Here is a 21,078-nt window from a genome sequence, read left to right on the forward strand (position 1 = left end):
TACAGTACTGGTGGGGACGGGTCTGTCACTGTATAACACTGGGGAACAGTGCTGGTGGGGACGGATCTGTCACTGTATAACACTGGGGGACAGTACTGCTGGGGAAGGGTCTGTCAATGTATAACTCTGGGGTACGGTACTCGTGGGGACGGGTCTGTCACTGCATAACACTGGGATACAGCACTGGTGGGGACGGGTCTTTCACTGTATAACACTGGGGTACAGTACTGGTGGGGGCGTGTCTGTCAGTGTATAACACTGGGTTACAGTACTGGTGGGGACGGGTTTGTCACTGTATAACACTGGGGTACAGTACTGGTGGGGACAGGTCTGTCACTGTATAACACTGGGGTACAGTACTGGTGGGGACGGGTCTGTCACTGTATAACACGGGTACAGTACTGGTGGGGACGGGTCTGTCACTGTATAACACTGGGGTACAGTACTGGTGGGGACCGGTCAGTCCCTGCATAGCACTGAGGTACAGTAGTGGTGGGGAGTGGTCTGTCCCTGTATAACACAAGGGCACAGTACTGGTGGGGATTGATCTGTTACTGTATAACACTGGGATACAGTACTGGTGGGGACAGGTCTGTTACTGTATAACACTGGGGTACAGTAATGGTGGGGACAGGTCTGTCACTGTATAACACTGGCGTGCAGTACTGGTGGGGACGGGTCTGTCACTGTATAACACTGGGGTACAGTACTGGTGGGGACAGGTCTGTCACTGTATAACACTGGCGTGCAGTACTGGTGGGGACGGGTCTGTCACTGTATAACACTGGGGTACAGGGCTTGCGGGGACAGGTCTTTCACTGTATACCACTGGGGTACAGCACTGGTGGGGACGGGTCTGTCACTGTATAACACTGGGGAACAGTGCTGGTGGGGACGGATCTGTCACTGTATAACACTGGGGTACAGTACTGCTGGGGACAGGTCTGTCACTGTATAACACTGGGGTACAGTACTGGTGGGGATTGGTCTGTCACTGTATAACACTGGGGTACAGTACTGGTGGGGACGGGTCTGTCACTGTATAACACTGGGGAACAGTGCTGGTGGGGACGGATCTGTCACTGTATAACACTGGGGTACAGTACTGCTGGGGACAGGTCTGTCACTGTGTAACACTGGGGTACAGTACTGCTGGGGACAGGTCTGTCACTGTATAACACTGGGGTACAGTACTGGTGGGGACGGGTCTGTCACTGTATAACACTGGGGTACAGTACAGGTGGGGATGGGTCTGTCACTGTATAACACTGGGGTACAGTACTGGTGGGGATGGGTCTGTCACTGTATAACACTGGGGTACAGTACAGGTGGGGATGGGTCTGTCACTGTATAACACTGGGGTACAGTACTGGTGGGGACGGGTCTGTCACTGTATAACACTGGGGTACAGTACTGGTGGGGCAGGTCTGCCACTGTATAACACTGGGGTACAGTACTGGTGGGGACGGGTCTGTCACTGTATAACACTGGGTCACAGTCCGGGTGGGGACGGGACTGTCACTGTATAACACTGGGGTACAGTACTGGTGGGGACAGGTCTGTCACTGCATATAACACTGGGGTACAGTACTGGTGAGGACAGGTCTGTCACTGTGTAACACTGGGGTACAGTACTGGTGGGTACGGGTCAGTCACTGTATAACACTGGGGTACAGTACTGGTCGGGAGAGGTCTGTCACTGTATAACACTGGGGTACTGTACTGGTGGGGACGGGTCTGTCACTGTATAACACTGGGGTACAGTACTGTTGGGTAAGTGTCTGTCACTATATAACACTGGGGCACAGTACTGGTTGGGACAGGTCTGTCACTGTATAACACTGGGGTACAGTACTGGTGGGGAAGGGTCTGTCACTGTATAACACCGGGGTACAGTACTGGTCCGGACAGGTCTGCCACTGTATAACACTGGGGTACAGTACTGGTGGGGACGGGCCTGTCACTGTTTATCACTGGGGTACAGTATTGGTGGGGACGGGTCTGTCACTGTATAACACTGGGTCACAGTCTGGGTGGGGACAGGTCTGTCACTGTATAACACTGGGTACAGTACTGGTGGGGATAGGTGTGTCACTGCATATAACACTGGGGTACAGTACTGGTGAGGACAGGTCTGTCTCTGTGTAACACTGGGGTACAGTACTGGTGAGGACAGGTCTGTCTCTGTGTAACACTGGGGTACAGTACTGGTGGGGATAGGTGTGTCACTGCATATAACACTGGGATACAGTACTGGTGAGGACAGGTCTGTCTCTGTGTAACACTGGGGTACAGTACTGGTGCGGACGGGTCTGTCACTGTATAACACTGGGATACAGTTCTGGTGGGAACGGGTCAGTCACTGTATAACACTGGGGTACAGTACTGGTCGGGAGAGGTCTGTCACTGTATAACACTGGGGTACTGTACTGGTGGGGACGGGTCTGTCACTGTATAACACTGGGGTACAGTACTGTTGGGTAAGTGTCTGTCACTATATAACACTGGGGCACAGTACTGGTTGGGACAGGTCTGTCACTGTATAACACTGGGGTACAGTACTGGTGGGGACGGGTCTGTCACTGTATAACACCGGGGTACAACACTGGTCGGGACAGGTCTGCCACTGTATAACACTGGGGTACAGTACTGGTGGGGACGGGCCTGTCACTGTTTAACACTGGGGTACAGTATTGGTGGGGACGGGTCTGTCACTGTATAACACTGGGGGACAGTACTGGTGGGGACAGGTCTGTCACTGTATAACACTGGGTCACAGTCCGGGTGGGGACAGGTCTGTCACTGTATAACACTGGGGTACAGTACTGGTGGGGATAGGTGTGTCACTGCATATAACACTGGGGTACAGTACTGGTGAGGACAGGTCTGTCTCTGTGTAACACTGGGGTACAGTACTGGTGAGGACAGGTCTGTCTCTGTGTAACACTGGGGTACAGTACTGGTGGGGATAGGTGTGTCACTGCATATAACACTGGGATACAGTACTGGTGAGGACAGGTCTGTCTCTGTGTAACACTGGGGTACAGTACTGGTGCGGACGGCTCTGTCAGTGTATAACACTGGGATACAGTTCTGGTGGGGAAGGGTCTGTCACTGTATAACACTGGGGTACAGTACTGGTGGGGAGAGGTGTGTCACTGTATAACACTGGGGTACTGTTCTGGTGGGGACGGGTCTGTCACTGTATAACACTGGGGTACAGTACTGGTGGGGACAGGTCTGTCACTGTATAACACTGGGGTACAGTACTGGTGGGGACGTGTCTGTCTGTGTATAACACTGTGGTGCAGTACTGGAGGGGACAGGTCAGTCACTATATTACACTGGGGTATAGTACTGATAGGGACGGGTCTATCACTGTATAACACTGGGGTACAGGACTGGTGAGGTTGGATCTGTCACTGTATAACACTGGGGTACAGTACTGGTGGGGAGAGGTGTGTCACTGTATAACACTGGGGTACTGTTCTGGTGGGGACGGGTCTGTCACTGTATAACACTGGGGTACAGTACTGGTGGGGACAGGTCTGTCACTGTATAACACTGGGGTACAGTACTGGTGGGGAAGTGTCTGTCCCTGTATAACTCTGGGGTACAGTACTGGTGGGGGCGTGTCTGTCAGTGTATAACACTGGGGTACAGTACTGGTGGGGACGGGTCTGCCACTGTATAACACTGGGTTACAGTACTGGTGGGGACGGGTCTATCACTGTATCACACGGGTACAGTGCTGGTGGTGACGGGTCTATCACTGTATCACACGGGTACAGTGCTGGTGGGGTTGGGTCTGTCACTGTATAACACTGGGATACAGTTCTGGTGGGGACAGGTCTGTCACTGTATAACACGGGTACAGTACTGGTGGGGACAGGTCTGTCACTGTATAACACTGGGGTACAGTACTGGTGGGGATGGGTCTGTCACTATATAAGACTGGGGTACAATACTGGTGGGGATGTGGGATGGTACCAGTGGGGACAGGTCTGTCACTGTATAACACGGTGGTTCATCATTACTGGCGACAGGTCTGTCACTGCATAACACTGGGGTACAGCACTGGTGGGGACAGGTCTGTCACTGTATAACACTGGGGTGCAGCACTGGTGGGGACGCGTCTGTCCCTGTATAGCACTATGGTACAGTGGTAGAGGGGACAGGAGTGTTACTAACTAATGCCGGGTTACATTACTGGTGGGGATTGGTCTGTCACTGTATAGCACTGGAGTAGATTCTGGTTGGGACAGGTCTGTCACTGTATAACACTGGAGTACAGTACTGGTGGGGACGGGTCTGTCACTCTATAACACTGGGGTACAGTACTGGTGGGGACTGGTCTGTCACTGTATAACACTGGGGTACAGTACTGGTGGGGATGGGTCTGTCACTGTATAACACTGGGGTACAGTACTGGTGGGGACGGGTCTGTCACTGTATAACACTGGGGTACAGTACAGGTGGGGACGGGTCTGTCACTGTATAACACTGGGGGACAGTACTGCTGGGGACGGGTCTGTCACTGTATAACTCTGGGGTACAGTACTCGTGGGGACGGGTCTGTCACTGCATAACACTGGGGTACAGCACTGGTGGGGACGGGTCTGTCACTGTATAACACTGGGGTACAGTACTGGTGTGGACGGGTCTGTCACTGTATAACACTGGGGTACAGTACTGCTGGGGACGGGTCTGTCACTGTATAACACTGGGGGACAGTACTGCTGGGGAAGGGTCTGTCAATGTATAACTCTGGGGTACGGTACTCGTGGGGACGGGTCTGTCACTGCATAACACTGGGATACAGCACTGGTGGGGACGGGTCTTTCACTGTATAACACTGGGGTACAGTACTGGTGTGGACAGGTCTGTCACTGTATAACACTGGGGTACAGTACTGGTGGGGACGGGTCTGTCACTGTATAACACGGGTACAGTACTGGTGGGGACGGGTCTGTCACTGTATAACACTGGGGTACAGTACTGGTGGGGACCGGTCAGTCCCTGCATAGCACTGAGGTACAGTAGTGGTGGGGACAGGAGTGTCACTGTATAACACTGGGGTACAGTACTGGTCGGGCAGGTCTGTCACTGTATAACACTTGGTACAGTAGTGGTGGGGAGTGGTCTGTCCCTGTATAACACAAGGGCACAGTACTGGTGGGGATTGATCTGTTACTGTATAACACTGGGATACAGTACTGGTGGGGACAGGTCTGTTACTGTATAACACTGGGGTACAGTAATGGTGGGGACAGGTCTGTCACTGTATAACACTGGCGTGCAGTACTGGTGGGGACGGGTCTGTCACTGTATAACACTGGGGTACAGTACTGGTGGGGACAGGTCTGTCACTGTATAACACTGGCGTGCAGTACTGGTGGGGACGGGTCTGTCACTGTATAACACTGGGGTACAGGGCTTGCGGGGACAGGTCTTTCACTGTATAACACTGGGGTACAGTACTGGTGGGGACGGGTCTGTCACTGTATAACACTGGGGAACAGTACTGGTGGGGACGGATCTGTCACTGTATAACACTGGGGTACAGTACTGGTGGGGACAGGTCTGTCACTGCATAACACTGGGGTACAGTACTGGTGGGGACAGGTCTGTCACTGTATAACACTGGGGGACAGCACTGGTGGGGACTCGTCTGTCCCTGTATAGCACTGAGGTACAGGGGTGGTGGGGACAGCAGTGTTACTATCTACGCTGGGGTACATTACTGGTGGGGATCGGTCTGTCACTGTATAACACTGGGGTACATACTGGTGGGGACAGGTCTGTCACTGTATAACACTGGGGTACAGTACTGGTGGGGACGGGTCTGTCACTGTATAACACTGGGGTACAGTACTGTTGGGGACAGGTCTGCCACTGTATAACACTGGGGTACAGTACTGGTGGGGATGGGTCTGTCACTGTACAACACTGGGGTACAGTACCGGTGGGCACGGGTCTGTCACTGTATAACACTGGGTCACAGTCCGGGTGGGGACAGGTCTGTCACTGTATAACTCTGGGGTACAGTACTCGTGGGGACGGGTCTGTCACTGCATAACACTGGGGTACAGCACTGGTGGGGACGGGTCTGTCAATGTATAACACGGATACAGTACTGGTGGGGACAGGTCTGTCACTGCATAACATTGGGGTACGGCACTGGTTTGGACAGGCCTGTTACTGTATATCACTGTGGTACAGTACTGGTGGGGACAGGTCAGTCCCTGTATAGGACTGAGGTACAGTAGTGGTGGGGACAGGTGTGTCACTGTCTAATGATGGGGTACAGTACTGGTAGGGACATGTCTGTCACTGTATAACACTGGGGTACAGTACTGATGGGGACGGGTCTGTCTCTGTATAACACTAGTGTACAGTACTGGTGAGTATTGATCTGTCACTGTATAACACTGGGGTACAGCACTGGTGGGGACGCGCCTGTCCCTGTATAGCACTGAGGTACAGTGGTGGTGGGGACAGGCGTGTTAATATCTAATGTTGGGGTACATTACTGGTGGGGATCGGTCTGTCACTTTATAACACTGGGGTACATACTGGTGGGGACAGGTCTGTCACTGTATAACACTGGGGTACAGTACTGGTGGGGACGGGTCTGTCACTGTATAACATTGGGGTACAGTACTTGTGGGGATCGGTCTGTCACTGTATAACACGGGTATATGTACTGGTGGGGACAGGTCTGTCACTGTATAACACTGCGGTACAGTACTGGTGGGGATGGGTCTGTCACTGTATAACACTGGGGTACAGTACTGGTGGGGACTGGTCTGTCACTGTATATCACTGGGGTACAGTACTGGTGGGGAGGGGTCTGTCCCTGTATAACACTGGGTACAGTACTGGTGGGGAGGTGTCTGTCGCTGTATAACACTGGGGTATAGTACTTGTGGGGACGGGTCTGTCACTGTATAACACTGGGGCACAGTACTGGTGGGGATTGATCTGTCACTGTATAACACTTGGGTACGGTACTGGTGGGGATGGGTCTGTCACTGTATAACACTGGGGTACAGTACTGGTGGGGACAGGTCTGTCACTGTATAACACTGGGGTACAGCACTGGTGGGGACGCGTCTGTCCCTGTATAGCACTGAGGTACAGTGGTGATGGGGACAGCAGTGTTACTATCTAATGCTGGGGTACATTACTGGTGGGGATCGGTCTGTCACTGTATAACACTGGGCACAGTACTGGTGGGGATGGATCTGTCACTGTATAACACTGGGGTACGGTACTTTTGGGGACGGGTCTGTCACTGTATAACACTGGGGTACAGTACTGGCGGGGACGGGTCTGTCACTGTATAACACTGGGGTACAGCACTGGTGGGGACGCGTCTGTCCCTGTATAACACTGGGTCACAGTCCGGGTGGGGACAGGTCTGTCACTGTATAACTCTGGGGTACAGTACTCGTGGGGACGGGTCTGTCACTGCATAACACTGGGGTACAGCACTGGTGGGGACGGGTCTGTCAATGTATAACACGGATACAGTACTGGTGGGGACAGGTCTCTCACTGTATAACACTGGGGTACAGTACTGGTGGGGATCGGTCTGTCACTTTATAACACTGGGGTACAGTACTGGTGGGGACGGGTCTGTCACTGTATAACACTGGGGTACAGTACTGGTGGGGATGGGTCTGTCACTGTATAACACTGGGGTACAGTACTGGTGGGGATGGGTCTGTCACTGTATAACATTGGGGTACAGTACTGGTGGGGATGGGTCTGTCACTGTATAACACTGGGGTACAGTACTGGTGGGGATGGGTCTGTCACTGTATAACACTGGGGTACAGTACTGGTGGGGAAGGGTCTGTCACTGTATAACACTGGGGTACAGTACTGGTGGGGATGGGTCTGTCACTGTATAACACTGGGGTACAGTACTGGTGGGGGTGGGCCTGTCACTGTATAACACTGGGGTACAGTACTGGTGGGGGTGGGCCTGTCACTGTATAACACTGGGGTACAGTACTGGTGGGGACGGGTCTGTCACTGTATAACACTGGGGTACAGTACTGGTGGGGAGGGGTCTGTCGCTGCATAACGCTGGGGTATAGTACTTGTGGGGACGGGTCTGTCACTGTATAACACTGGGGCACAGTACTTGTGGGGACGGGTCTGTCACTGTATAACACTGGGGAACAGTACTGGTGGGGTCAGGTCTGTCACTGTATAACACTTGGGTACGGTACTGGTGGGGATGGGTCTGTCACTGTATAACACTGGGGTACAGTACTGGTGGGGACAGGTCTGTCACTGTATAACACTGGGGTACAGCACTGGTGGGGATGCGTCTGTCCCTGTATAGCACTGAGGTACAGTGGTGGTGGGGACAGCAGTGTTACTATCTAATGCTGGGGTACATTACTGGTGGGGATCGGTCTGTCACTGTATAACACTGGGCACAGTACTGGTGGGGATGGATCTGTCACTGTATAACACTGGGGTACGGTACTTTTGGGGACGGGTCTGTCACTGTATAACACTGGGGTACAGTACTGGTGGGGACAGGTCTGTCACTGTATAACACTGGGGTACAGCACTGGTGGGGACGCGTCTGTCCCTGTATAGCACTGAGGTACAGTGGTGGTGGGGACAGCAGTGTTACTATCTAACGCTGGGGTACATTACTGGTGGGGATCGGTCTGTCACTGTATAACACTGGGGTACATACTGGTGGGGACGTGTCTGTCACTGTATAACACTGGGGTACAGTACTGGTGTGGACGGGTCTGTCACTGTATAACACTGGGGTACAATACTGTTGGGGACAGGTCTGCCACTGTATAACACTGGGGTACAGTACTGGTGGGGACAGGTCTGTCACTGTACAACACTGGGGTACAGTACCGGTGGGCACGGGTCTGTCACTGTATAACACTGGGTCACAGTCCGGGTGGGGACAGGTCTGTCACTGTATAACACTTGGGTACAGTACTGGTGGGGACAGGTCTGTCACTGCATATAACACTGGGGTACAGTACTGGTGAGGACAGGTCTGTCACTGTGTAACACTGGGGCATAGTACTGGTGGGGACGGGTCTGTCACTGTATAACACTGGGGTACAGTACTGGTGGGGACGTGTCTGTCTGTGTATAACACTGTGGTACAGTACTGGTGGGGACGGGTCTGTCACTGTATAACACGGGTACAGTACTGGTGGGGAATTGTCTGTCACTATATAACACTGGGGCACAGTACTGTTGGGGTCAGGTCTGTCACTGTATAACACTGGGGTACAGTACTGGTGGGGACGGGTCTGTCACTCTATAACACTGAGGTACACTACTGGTGGGGACGTGTCTGTCACTGTATAACACTGGGGTACAGTACTGGTGGGGACGTGTCTGTCTGTGTATAACACTGTGGTGCAGTACTGGAGGGGACAGGTCAGTCACTATATTACACTGGGGTATAGTACTGATAGGGACGGGTCTATCACTGTATAACACTGGGGTACAGGACTGGTGAGGTTGGATCTGTCACTGTATAACACTGGGGTACAGCACTGGTGGGGACTTGTCTGTCACTGTGTAACACTGGGGAACAGTACTGGTGGGGATGGGTCTGTCACTGTATAACACTGGGGTACAGTACTGGTGGCGATGTGTCTGTAACTGTAAATCACTGGGGTACAGTACTGGTGGCGACGTGCCTGTCACTGTATAACACTGGGGTACAGTACTGTTGGGGACGTGTCTATCACTGTATTACACTGGGGCACAGTACTGGTGGGGACGGGTCTGTCACTGTATAACACTGGGGCACAGTACTGGTGGGGACAGGTCTTTCACTGTACAACACTGTGGTACATACTGGTGGGGACAGGTATGTCACTGTATAACACTGGGGTACAGTACTGGTGTGGGCGGGATTGTCACTGCATAACACCTGGGTACAGTACTGGTGGGGACAGGTCTGGCACTGCATAACACTGGGGTACAGTACTGGTGAGGACAGGTCTGCCACTCTCTAACTCTGGGGTACAGTACTGGTGGGGACAGGACTGTCTCTGTATGACACTGTTGCACAGTACTGGTGGCGATGGGTCTGTCACTGTATAACACTGGGGTACAGTACTGGTGGGGATTGGTCTGTCACTATATAACACAGGGTACATTACTGTTTGGGACGGGTCTGTCACTGTATAACACTGATGTACAGTACTGGTGGGGATGGGTCTGTCACTATAACATTGGGGTACAGTACTGGTGGGGACTGGTCTGTCACTGTATAACACTGGGGTACAGTACTGGTGGGGACGGGTCTGTCACTGTGTAACACTGGGGTACAGTACTGGTGGGGACAGGTCTGTCACTATAGAACACTGTGGTACAGTACTGGTGGGGACAGGTCTTTCATTGTATAACACTGGGGTACAATACTGCTGGGGACGGGTCTGTCACTGTATAACACTGGGGTACAGTACTGGTGGGGACGGGTCTGTCACTGTATAACACTGGGATACAGTACTGGTGGGGACGTGTCTCTCACTATGTAACACTGGGGTACAGTACTGGTGGGGATGGATATGTAATGTATAACACTGGGGTACAGTACTGGTGGGGACAGGGTCTGTCACTATATAACACTGAGGCACAGTACTGGTGGGGAAGGTTCTGTCACTGTATAACACTGGGGTACAGTACTGGTGGGGATGGGTCTGTCACTGTATAACACTGGGGTACAGTACTGGTGGGGATGGGTCTTTCACTGTATAACACTGGGGTACAGTACTGGTGCGGATGGGTCTGTCACTGTATAACACAGTGTACAGTACTGGTGGGGACGGGTCTGTCAATGTATATGACGGATACAGTACTGGTGGGGACAGGTCTGTCACTGCATAACACTGGGGTACGGCACTGGTGGGGACAGGTCTGTTACTGTATAACACTGGGGTACAGTACTGGTGGGGACAGGTCACTCCCTGTATAGCACTGTGGTACAGTAGTGGTGGGGACAGGTGTGTCACTGTCTAATGCTGGGATACAGTACTGGTAGGGACAGGTCTGTCACTGTATAACACTGCGGTACAGTACTGATGGGGACGGGTCTGTCTCTGTATAACACTAGTGTACAGTACTGGTGGGGATTGATCTGTCACTGTATAACACTTGGGTACAGCACTGGTGGGGACGCGCCTGTTCCTGTATAGCACTGAGGTACAGTGGTGGTGGGGACAGGCGTGTTAATATCTAATGTTGGGGTACATTACTGGTGTGGATCGGTCTGTCACTTTATAACACTGGGGTACATACTGGTGGGGACAGGTCTGTCACTGTATAACACTGGGGTACAGTACTGGCGGGGACGGGTCTGTCACTGCATAACATTGGGGTACAGTACTTGTGGGGATCGGTCTGTCACTATATAACACGGGGATACATACTGGTGGGGACAGGTCTGTCACTGTATAACACTGGGGTACAGTACTGGTGGGGACGGGTCTGTCACTGCATAACAGTGGGGTACAGTACTGGTGGGGACTGGTCTGTCACTGTATATCACTGGGGTACAGTACTGGTGGGGAGGGGTCTGTCCCTGTATAACACTGGGGTACAGTACTGGTGGGGAGGGTTCTGTCGCTGTATAACGCTGAGGTATAGTACTGGTGGGGACGGCTCTGTCACTGTATAACACGGGTACAGTACTTGTGGGGACGGGTCTGTCACTGTATAACACTGGGGTACAGTACTGGTGGGACGGATCTTTCACTGTATAACACTGGGGTACAGTACTGGTGGGGACGTGCCTGTCACTGTATAACACTGGGGTACAGTACTGTTGGGGACGTGTCTATCACTGTATTACACTGGGGCACAGTACTGGTGGGGACGGGTCTGTCACTGTATAACACTGGGGCACAGTACTGGTGGGGACAGGTCTTTTACTGTACAACACTGTGGTACAGTACTGGTGGGGGCGGGTTTGTCACTGCATAACACCTGGGTACCGTACTGGTGGGGACAGGTCTGTCACTGCATAACACTGGGGTACAGTACTGGTGGGGACAGGTCTGCCACTCTCTAACTCTGGGGTACAGTACTGGTGGGGACAGGACTGTCACTGTATGACACTGTTTGCCAGTACTGGTGGGGATGGGTCTGTCACTGTATAACACTGGGGTACAGTGCTGTTGGGGATGGGTCTGTCACTGTGTAACACTGGGGTACAGTACTGGTGGGGACAGGTCTGTCACTATAGAACACTGGGGTACAGTACTGGTGGGGACAGGTCTTTCACTGTATAACACCTGGGTACAATACTGCTGGGGACGGGTCTGTCACTGTATAACACTGGGGTACAGTACTGGTGGGGACGGGTCTGTCACTGTGTAACACTGGGGTACAGTACTGGTGGGGATGGGTCTGTCACTGTATAACACTGGGGTACAGTACTGGTGGGGACTGGTCTGTCACTGTATAACACTGGGGTACAGCACTGGTGGGGACAGGTCTGTCACTGTATAACACTGGGGTACAGTACTGGTGGGGACGGGTCTGTCACTGTATAACACTGGGGTACAGTACTGGTGGGGACGGGTCTCTCACTATATAACACTGGGGTACAGTACTGGTGGGGTCGGGTCTGTCACTGTATAACACTGGGGTACAGCACTGGTGGGGACGCGTCTGTCCCTGTATAGCACTGAGGTACAGTGGTGGTGGGGACAGCAGTGTTACTATCTAACGCTGGGGTACATTACTGGTGGGGATCGGTCTGTCACTGTATAACACTGGGGTACATTACTGGTGGGGATCGGTCTGTCACTGTATAACACTGGGGTACAGTACTGGTGGGGACAGGTCTGTCACTGTATAACACTGGGTTCAGTACTGGTGGGGACGGATCTGTCACTGTATAACACTGGGGTACAGTACCGGTGGGCACGGGTCTGTCACTGTATAACACTGGGTCACAATCCGGGTGGGGACAGGTCTGCCACTGTATAACACTGGGGTACAGTACTGGTGGGGACGGGTCTGTCACTGTATAACACTGGGGTACAGTTCTGGAGGGGACAGGTCAGTCACTATATTACACTGGGGTACAGTACTGGTGGGGACGGGTCTATCACTGTAAAGCACTGGGGTACAGGACTGGTGAGGTTGGATCTGTCACTGTATAACACTGGGGTACAGCACTGCTGGGTTCGGGTCTGTCACTGTGTTACACTGGGGTACAGTACTGGTGGGGACGGGTCTGTCACTGTATAACACTGGGGTACAGTACTGGTGGGGACGGGTCTGCCACTGTATAACACTGGGGTACAGTACTGGTGGGGACGGGTCTGCCACTGTATAACACTGGGGTACAGTACTGGTGGGGACGGGTCTGTCACTGTATAACACTGGGTCACAGTCCGGGTGGGGACAGGTCTGCCACTGTATAACACTGGGGTACAGTACTGGTGGGGACAGGTCTGTCACTGCATATAACACTGGGGTACAGTACTGGTGAGGACAGGTCTGTCACTGTGTAACACTGAGGCACAGTACTGGTGGGGACGGGTCTGTCACTGTATAACACTGGGGTACAGTACTGGTGGGGACGGGTCTTTCACTGTATAACACTGGGATATAGTTCTGGTGGGGACGGGTCAGTCACTGTTTAACACTGGGGTACAGTACTGGTGGGGACGTGTCTGTCTGTTTATAACACTGTGGTACAGTACTGGTGGGGACGGGTCTGTCACTGTATAACACTGGGGTACAGTTCTGGAGGGGACAGGTCTGTCACTATATTACACTGGGGTATAGTACTGATAGGGACGGGTCTATCACTGTAAAGCACTGGGGTACAGGACTGGTGAGGTTGGATCTGTCACTGTATAACACTGGGGTACAGCACTGCTGGGTTCGGGTCTGTCACTGTGTAACACTGGGGAACTGTACTGGTGGGGATGGGTCTGTCACTGTATAACACTGGGGTACAGTACTGGTGGGGATGTGTCTGTAACTGTAAATCACTGGGGTACAGTACTGGTGGGGATTGGTCTGTCACTGTATAACACTGGGGTACAGTACTGGTGGGACGGATCTTTCACTGTATAACACTGGGGTACAGTACTGGTGGGGACGTGCCTGTCACTGTATAACACTGGGGTACAGTACTGTTGGGGACGTGTCTATCACTGTATTACACTGGGGCACAGTACTGGTGGGGACGGGTCTGTCACTGTATAACACTGGGGCACAGTACTGGTGGGGACAGGTCTTTTACTGTACAACACTGTGGTACAGTACTGGTGGGGGCGGGTTTGTCACTGCATAACACCTGGGTACCGTACTGGTGGGGACAGGTCTGTCACTGCATAACACTGGGGTACAGTACTGGTGGGGACAGGTCTGCCACTCTCTAACTCTGGGGTACAGTACTGGTGGGGACAGGACTGTCACTGTATGACACTGTTTGCCAGTACTGGTGGGGATGGGTCTGTCACTGTATAACACTGGGGTACAGTGCTGTTGGGGATGGGTCTGTCACTGTGTAACACTGGGGTACAGTACTGGTGGGGACAGGTCTGTCACTATAGAACACTGGGGTACAGTACTGGTGGGGACAGGTCTTTCACTGTATAACACCTGGGTACAATACTGCTGGGGACGGGTCTGTCACTGTATAACACTGGGGTACAGTACTGGTGGGGACGGGTCTGTCACTGTGTAACACTGGGGTACAGTACTGGTGGGGATGGGTCTGTCACTGTATAACACTGGGGTACAGTACTGGTGGGGACTGGTCTGTCACTGTATAACACTGGGGTACAGCACTGGTGGGGACAGGTCTGTCACTGTATAACACTGGGGTACAGTACTGGTGGGGACGGGTCTGTCACTGTATAACACTGGGGTACAGTACTGGTGGGGACGGGTCTCTCACTATATAACACTGGGGTACAGTACTGGTGGGGTCGGGTCTGTCACTGTATAACACTGGGGTACAGTACTGGTGGGGACAGGGTTGTCACTATATAACACTGAGGCACAGTACTGGTGGGGAAGGCTCTGTCACTGTATAACACTGGGGTACAGTACTGGTGGGAAAGGGTCTGTCACTGTATAACACTGGGGTACAGTACTGGTGGGGACGGGTCTGTCACTGTATAACACTGATGTACAGTACTGGTGGGGACGGGTCTGTCACTGTATAACACTGGGGTTTAGTACTGGTGGGGATGGGTCTGTCACTGTATAACACTGGGGTTTAGTACTGGTGGGGACAGGTCTGTCACTGTATAACATTGGGGTACAGTACTGGTGGGGACAGGTCTGCCACTGTATAACATTGGGGTACAGTGCTGGTTGGGACGGGAATGTGGGGTTGATGTTACATTGAGATCAGCTATGATCCTATTCAATGGTAGATCAGGCTTGAGGAGCTGAGTGGCCTACTTCTGCTCCTAATACATTTGTACATGCATCCGAAATTTTGAATAGAGGGAGAGAGAGGGAGAGAGAGCGAGATTTAACACGCGTCTCTGGTATCCTTTGTGAATATCATGCACACTGAATACAATGAAACCTTTGACAAATTTCATAAGAACCCTCTCCCTCCTCCCACTCCCATCTCCCAGTTCCTGACAATGGACCATCTGTTGGCTTTCAACCATCCCATTCCCCCCCTCTTCCTTCATAGACATAGAAACGTCTGTCCAGAGAGGTATATACCCTTTGACACAAGGAACGTAAAGGGATTGAGAGTGGTCGGGGAGGAGAGGGAGGTGGTGGGGATGAAGGAGACAGACGGAGGGTGTTTCCCTTGAGAAGATGGTGATGAGCTGCCTTCTTGAACCGCTGCAGCCCGTGTGGTGTAGGTACACCCACAGTGCTGTTAGGGAGGGAGTTCCTGGATTTTGTCCCTGTGGTGTAGGTACACCCACAGTGCTGTTAGGGAGGGAGTTCCAGGATTTTGACCCAGTGACAGTGAAGGAACGGCCGATATATTTCCAAGTCAGGATGGTGAGTGACTTGGAGGGGAACTTCCAGGTGGTGGTGTTCCCCATGTGTCTGCTGTCCTTGTCCTTCTAGATGGTAGTGGTCGTGGGTTTGGAAGGTGCTGTCGAAGGAGCCTTGGTGAGTTGCTGCAGTGCATCTTGTAGATGGTACACACACTGCTGCTACTGTGCGTTGGTGGTGGAGGGAGTGAATGTTTGTGGATGGGGTGCCGATCAAGTGGGGCTGCTTTGTCCTTGACGGTGTTGAGCTTCTTGAGTGTTGTGGAACAGGCGGAGGCCCATTCAGCCCCTCGAGTCTGTTACACAGGAACAGGAGGAGGCCCATTCAGCCCCTTCTCGAGCCTGTTACACACGAACAGGAGGAGGCCCATTCAGCCCCTTCTCGAGCCTGTTACACAGGAACAGGAGGAGGCCCATTCAGCCCCTCCTCGAGCCTGTTACACAGGAACAGGAGGAGGCCCATTCAGCCCCTTCTCGAGCCTGTTACACAGGAACAGGAGGAGGCCCATTCAGCCCCTCGAGCCTGTTACACAGGAACAGGAGGAGGCCCATTCAGCCCCTTCTCGAGCCTGTTACACAGGAACAGGAGGAGGCCCATTCAGCCCCTTCTCGAGCCTGTTACACAGGAACAGGAGGAGGCCCATTCAGCCCCCTCGAGCCTGTTACACAGGAACAGGAGGAGGCCCATTCAGCCCCCTCGAGCCTGTTACACAGGAACAGGAGGATGCCCATTCAGCCCCTCGAGCCTGTTACACAGGAACAGGAGGGGGCCCATTCAGCCCCCTCGAGCCTGTTACACAGGAACAGGAGGAGGCCCATTCAGCCCCCTCGAGCCTGTTACACAGGAACAGGAGGAGGCCCCATTCAGCCCCTTCTCGAGCCTGTTACACAGGAACAGGAGGAGGCCCATTCACCCACCTCGAGCCTGTTACACAGGAACAGGAGGAGGCCCATTCACCCACCTCGAGCCTGTTACACAGGAACAGGAGGAGGCCCATTCACCCACCTCGAGCCTGTTATACAGGAACAGGAGGAGGCCCATTCAGCCCCCTCGAGCCTGTTACACAGGAACAGGAGGAGGCCCCATTCAGCCCCTTCTCGAGCCTGTTACACAGGAACAGGAGGAGGCCCATTCACCCACCTCGAGCCTGTTACACAGGAACAGGAGGAGGCCCATTCAGCCCCCTCGAGCCTGTTACACAGGAACAGGAGGAGGCCCATTCAGCCCCCTCGAGCCTGTTACACAGGAACAGGAGGAGGCCCATTCAGCCCCCTCGAGCCTGCTCTGCCATTCTATAAGATCATGGCTGATCTGTTTGCGTTGCGATTCCCACATTCACACCTAATCCCCCGATAACCTCTGATCCCCTTGCCTGACAAGAACCTATCTATCTCCGCCTTAAAAATTATTCAGTGACCCCGAATTCACCCCCTTCGGAGGCAGAGTTCCAAAGTCGCACAGCCCTCGGAGAGAGGAAACATTTCTCCTCATTCCTACCTGGATAGAGTGGACGTGGGGGAAGATGTTTCCATTAGTAGGAGAGACTAGGACCCGAGGGCACAGCCTCCGAGTAAAGGGAAGACCTTTTAGAACAGAGATGAGGAGAAACTTCTTTAGCCAGAGAGTGGTGAATCTGTGGAATTCATTGCCACAGAAGGCTGTGGAGGCCAGGTCATTGACTGCATTTAAGACCGAGATAGATAGGTTCTTGATTGGTAAGGGGATCAAAGGTTACGGGGAGAAGGCGGGAGAATGGGGTTGAGAAACTTATCAGCCATGATTGAATGGCGGGGCAGACTCGATGGGCCGAATGGCCTAATTTCTGCTCTTATGGTCTTATGTCTGTCCTAAAAGGGCCACCCCCTAATTTTAAACCAGTGCCCCCTAGTTCTGGACTCACCCACAAGAGGAAACATCCTCAAGGCCGTTCAGGATCTCGTATACATCAATCAACTCACCCCCTCACTCCACTAAACTCCAGTGGAAACAAGCCCAGTCTGTCCAACCTTTCCTCATAAGACAACCCGCTCATTCCAGGTATCAATAAGACATAGACCTAGGAGCAGAAATTAGGCCATTCGGCCCATCGAGTCTGCTCCGCCATTCAATCATGGCTGATAAGTTGCTCAACCCCAATCCAGGAAAACCTTCTCTGAACGGCCTCCAACGCATTTACATCCTTCCTGAAATGAGGGGGACCAAAACTCCAGTGACTCCAGGCCAGGGCTCGGCCTAGTGGAAGCACGACCCCCACCCACCCACCCCGCAACCATAGAACACGACAGCACAGAAAACAGGCCATTCGGCCCTTCTAGTCTGTGCTGAAATCTTATTCCGCTAGTCCCATTGACCTGCACCCAGTCCATAACCCTCCAGACCTCTCCCATCCATGTATCTATCCAATTGATTCTTAAAACTTAAGAGTGAGCCCGCATTTACCATGTCAGATGGTAGCTCGTTCCACACTCTCACCACTCTCTGAGTGAAGAAGTTCCCCCTAATGTTCCCCCTAAACCTTTCCCCTTTCACCCTAAAGCCATGTCCTCTCGTGTTTATCTCTCCTAATCTAAGTGGAAAGAGCCTACTCGCATTTACTCTGTCTATACCCCTCACAATTTTGTAAACTTCTATCAAATCTCCCCTCATCCTTCTACGCTCCAAGGAATAAAGTCCTAACCTGTTTAATCTTTCCCTGTAACTCAACTCCTGAAGACCCGGAAACATCCTAGTAAATCTTCTCCGCACTCTCTCGATCTTACTGATATCCTTCCTGTAGTTAGGCGACCAGAACTGCACACAATACTCCAAAGTTGGCCTCACCAATGTCTTATACAACCTCACCATAACATCCCAACTCCTATACTCAATACTTTGATTTATGAAGGCCAGTGTGCCAAAATTCTCGTGCTCCAGACCATAGGGGCAGCTGTCTTCCCCCCACCGTTAACCTGCAGCGACGGTTCACGCCTTGCCTTTGTCTGAGACCCTCTCTTGTCTTTCTTCCCTTATCCCCACCCCCCCTCCGCAGTCCCGCCGGACCTGACGCCAGAGGAGAGGCTGGAACTGGAGAACATTCGGCGGAGGAAGCTGGAGCTCATCGTGGAGATCCAGAGGCTGCGGGATGAGCTCAAGGAAGCCATGTTCGAGGTGGAAGGACTGGAGATCAATGAAGGAAGGTGGGCGCTCGGGGGTGGGGGAGGGCTTGAGGGAGGTTGAACGGGCCTCCTCCTGTTCCTGGGTAAGAGGCTTGAGAAGGGGCTGAATGGGGCCTCCTCCTGTTCCTGTGTAACAGCCTCGAGAGGGGCTGAATGGGCCTCCTCCTGTTCCTGTGTAACAGGCTCCATGGGGCTTAATGGGCCTCCTCCTGTTCCTGTGTAACAGGCTCGAGGGGGCTGAATGGGCCTCCTCCTGTTCCTGTGTAACAGGCTTGAGGGGGCTGAATGGGCCTCCTCCTGTTCCTGTGTAACAGGCTTGAGGGCTGAATGGGCCTCCTCCTGTTCCTGTGTAACAGGCTCGAGAGGGGCTGAATGGGCCACCTCCTGTTCCTGTGTAACAGGCTCGAGAAGGGTCCGAATGGGCCTCCTCCTGTTCCTGTATAACAGGCTCAAGGGGGCTGAATGGGCCTCCTCCTGTTCCTGTGTAATAGGCACCACGGGGCTTAATGGGCCTCCTCCTGTTCCTGTGTAACAGGCTCGAGGGGCTGAATGGGCCTCATGTTCCTGTTCCCGTGTAACAGGCGCGAGGGGCTGAATGGGCCTCCTCCTGTTCCAGTGTAACAGCCTCGAGAGGGGCTGAATGGGCCTCCTCCTGTTCCTGTGTAACAGCCTCGAGAGGGGCTGAATGGGCCTCCTCCTGTTCCTGTGTAACAGGCTCGAGAGGGGCTGAATGGGCCTCCTCCTGTTCCTGTGTAACAGCCTCGAGAGGGGCTGAATGGGCCTCCTCCTGTTCCTGTGTAACAGCCTCGAGAGGGGCTGAATGGGCCTCCTCCTGTTCCTGTGTAACAGGCTCGAGAGGGGCTGAATGGGCCTCCTCCTGTTCCTGTGTAACAGGCGCGAGGGGCTGAATGGGCCTCCTCCTGTTCCTGTGTAACAGGCGCGAGGGGCTGAATGGGCCTCCTCCTGTTCCAGTGTAACAGCCTCGAGAGGGGCTGAATGGGCCTCCTCCTGTTCCTGTGTAACAGGCGCGAGGGGCTGAATGGGCCTCCTCCTGTTCCAGTGTAACAGCCTCGAGAGGGGCTGAATGGGCCTCCTCCTGTTCCTGTGTAACAGCCTCGAGAGGGGCTGAATGGGCCTCCTCCTGTTCCTGTGTAACAGGCTCGAGAAGGGGCTGAATGGGCCTCCTCCTGTTCCTGTGTAACAGGCTCGAGAAGGGGCTGAATGGGCCTCCTCCTGTTCCTGTGCAACAGGCTCGAGGGGTTGAATGGGCCTCCTCCTGTTCCTGTGTAACAGCCTCGAGAAGGGGCTGAATGGGCCTCCTCCTGTTCCTGTGTAACAGGCTCGAGAAGGGGCTGAATGGGCCTCCTCCTGTTCCTGTGTAACAGCCTCGAGAAGGGGCTGAATGGGGCCTCCTCCTGTTCCTGTGTAACAGGCTCGAGAGGGGCTGAATGGGGGGGCTCCTGTTCCTGTGTAACAGGCTCGAGAGGGGCTGAATGGACCTACTCCTGTTCCTGTGTAACAGGCTCGAGGGGGCTGAATGGGCCTCCTCCTGTTCCTGTGTAACAGGCTCGAGGAGGGGGCTGAATGGGGCCTCCACCTGTTCCTGTGTTACATGCTCCAGGGGGCTGAATGGGCCTCCTCCTGTTCCTGTGTAATAGGCTCGAGGAGGTTGAATGGGCCTCCTCCTGTTCCTGTGTAACAGGCTCGAGGAGGGGGCTGAATGGGCCTCCTCCTGTTCCTGTGTAACAGCCTCGAGAAGGGGCTGAATGGGCCTCCTCCTGTTCCTGTGTAACAGGCTCGAGAGGGGCTGAATGGGGGGGCTCCTGTTCCTGTGTAACAGGCTCGAGAGGGGCTGAATGGGGCTCCTCCTGTTCCTGTGTATCAGGCTCGAGAGGGGCTGAATGGGACC

The 21,078-nt window shown here is 53.4% G+C and overlaps 1 protein-coding gene across 1 annotated transcript in view; it reads left to right on the top strand.

The window, feature by feature from the left end:
- LOC144676128 (cytohesin-2-like) overlaps positions 1–21,078 on the top strand; it is a gene marked incomplete at its 3' end in the record, with an annotated part of 57,550 nt that overhangs the window by 22,372 nt on the left and 14,100 nt on the right. Inside the window, exon 2 of the mRNA XM_078536636.1 lies at positions 19,043–19,190. Coding sequence (XP_078392762.1) covers positions 19,043–19,190 — 148 coding nt within the window. The remainder of the gene's footprint in view (positions 1–19,042; positions 19,191–21,078) is intronic.

This window comes from Cetorhinus maximus, unplaced genomic scaffold (genome assembly GCF_964194155.1).
Source record: "Cetorhinus maximus unplaced genomic scaffold, sCetMax3.hap1.1 HAP1_SCAFFOLD_1373, whole genome shotgun sequence".
Lineage (NCBI taxonomy): Eukaryota > Metazoa > Chordata > Chondrichthyes > Lamniformes > Cetorhinidae > Cetorhinus > Cetorhinus maximus.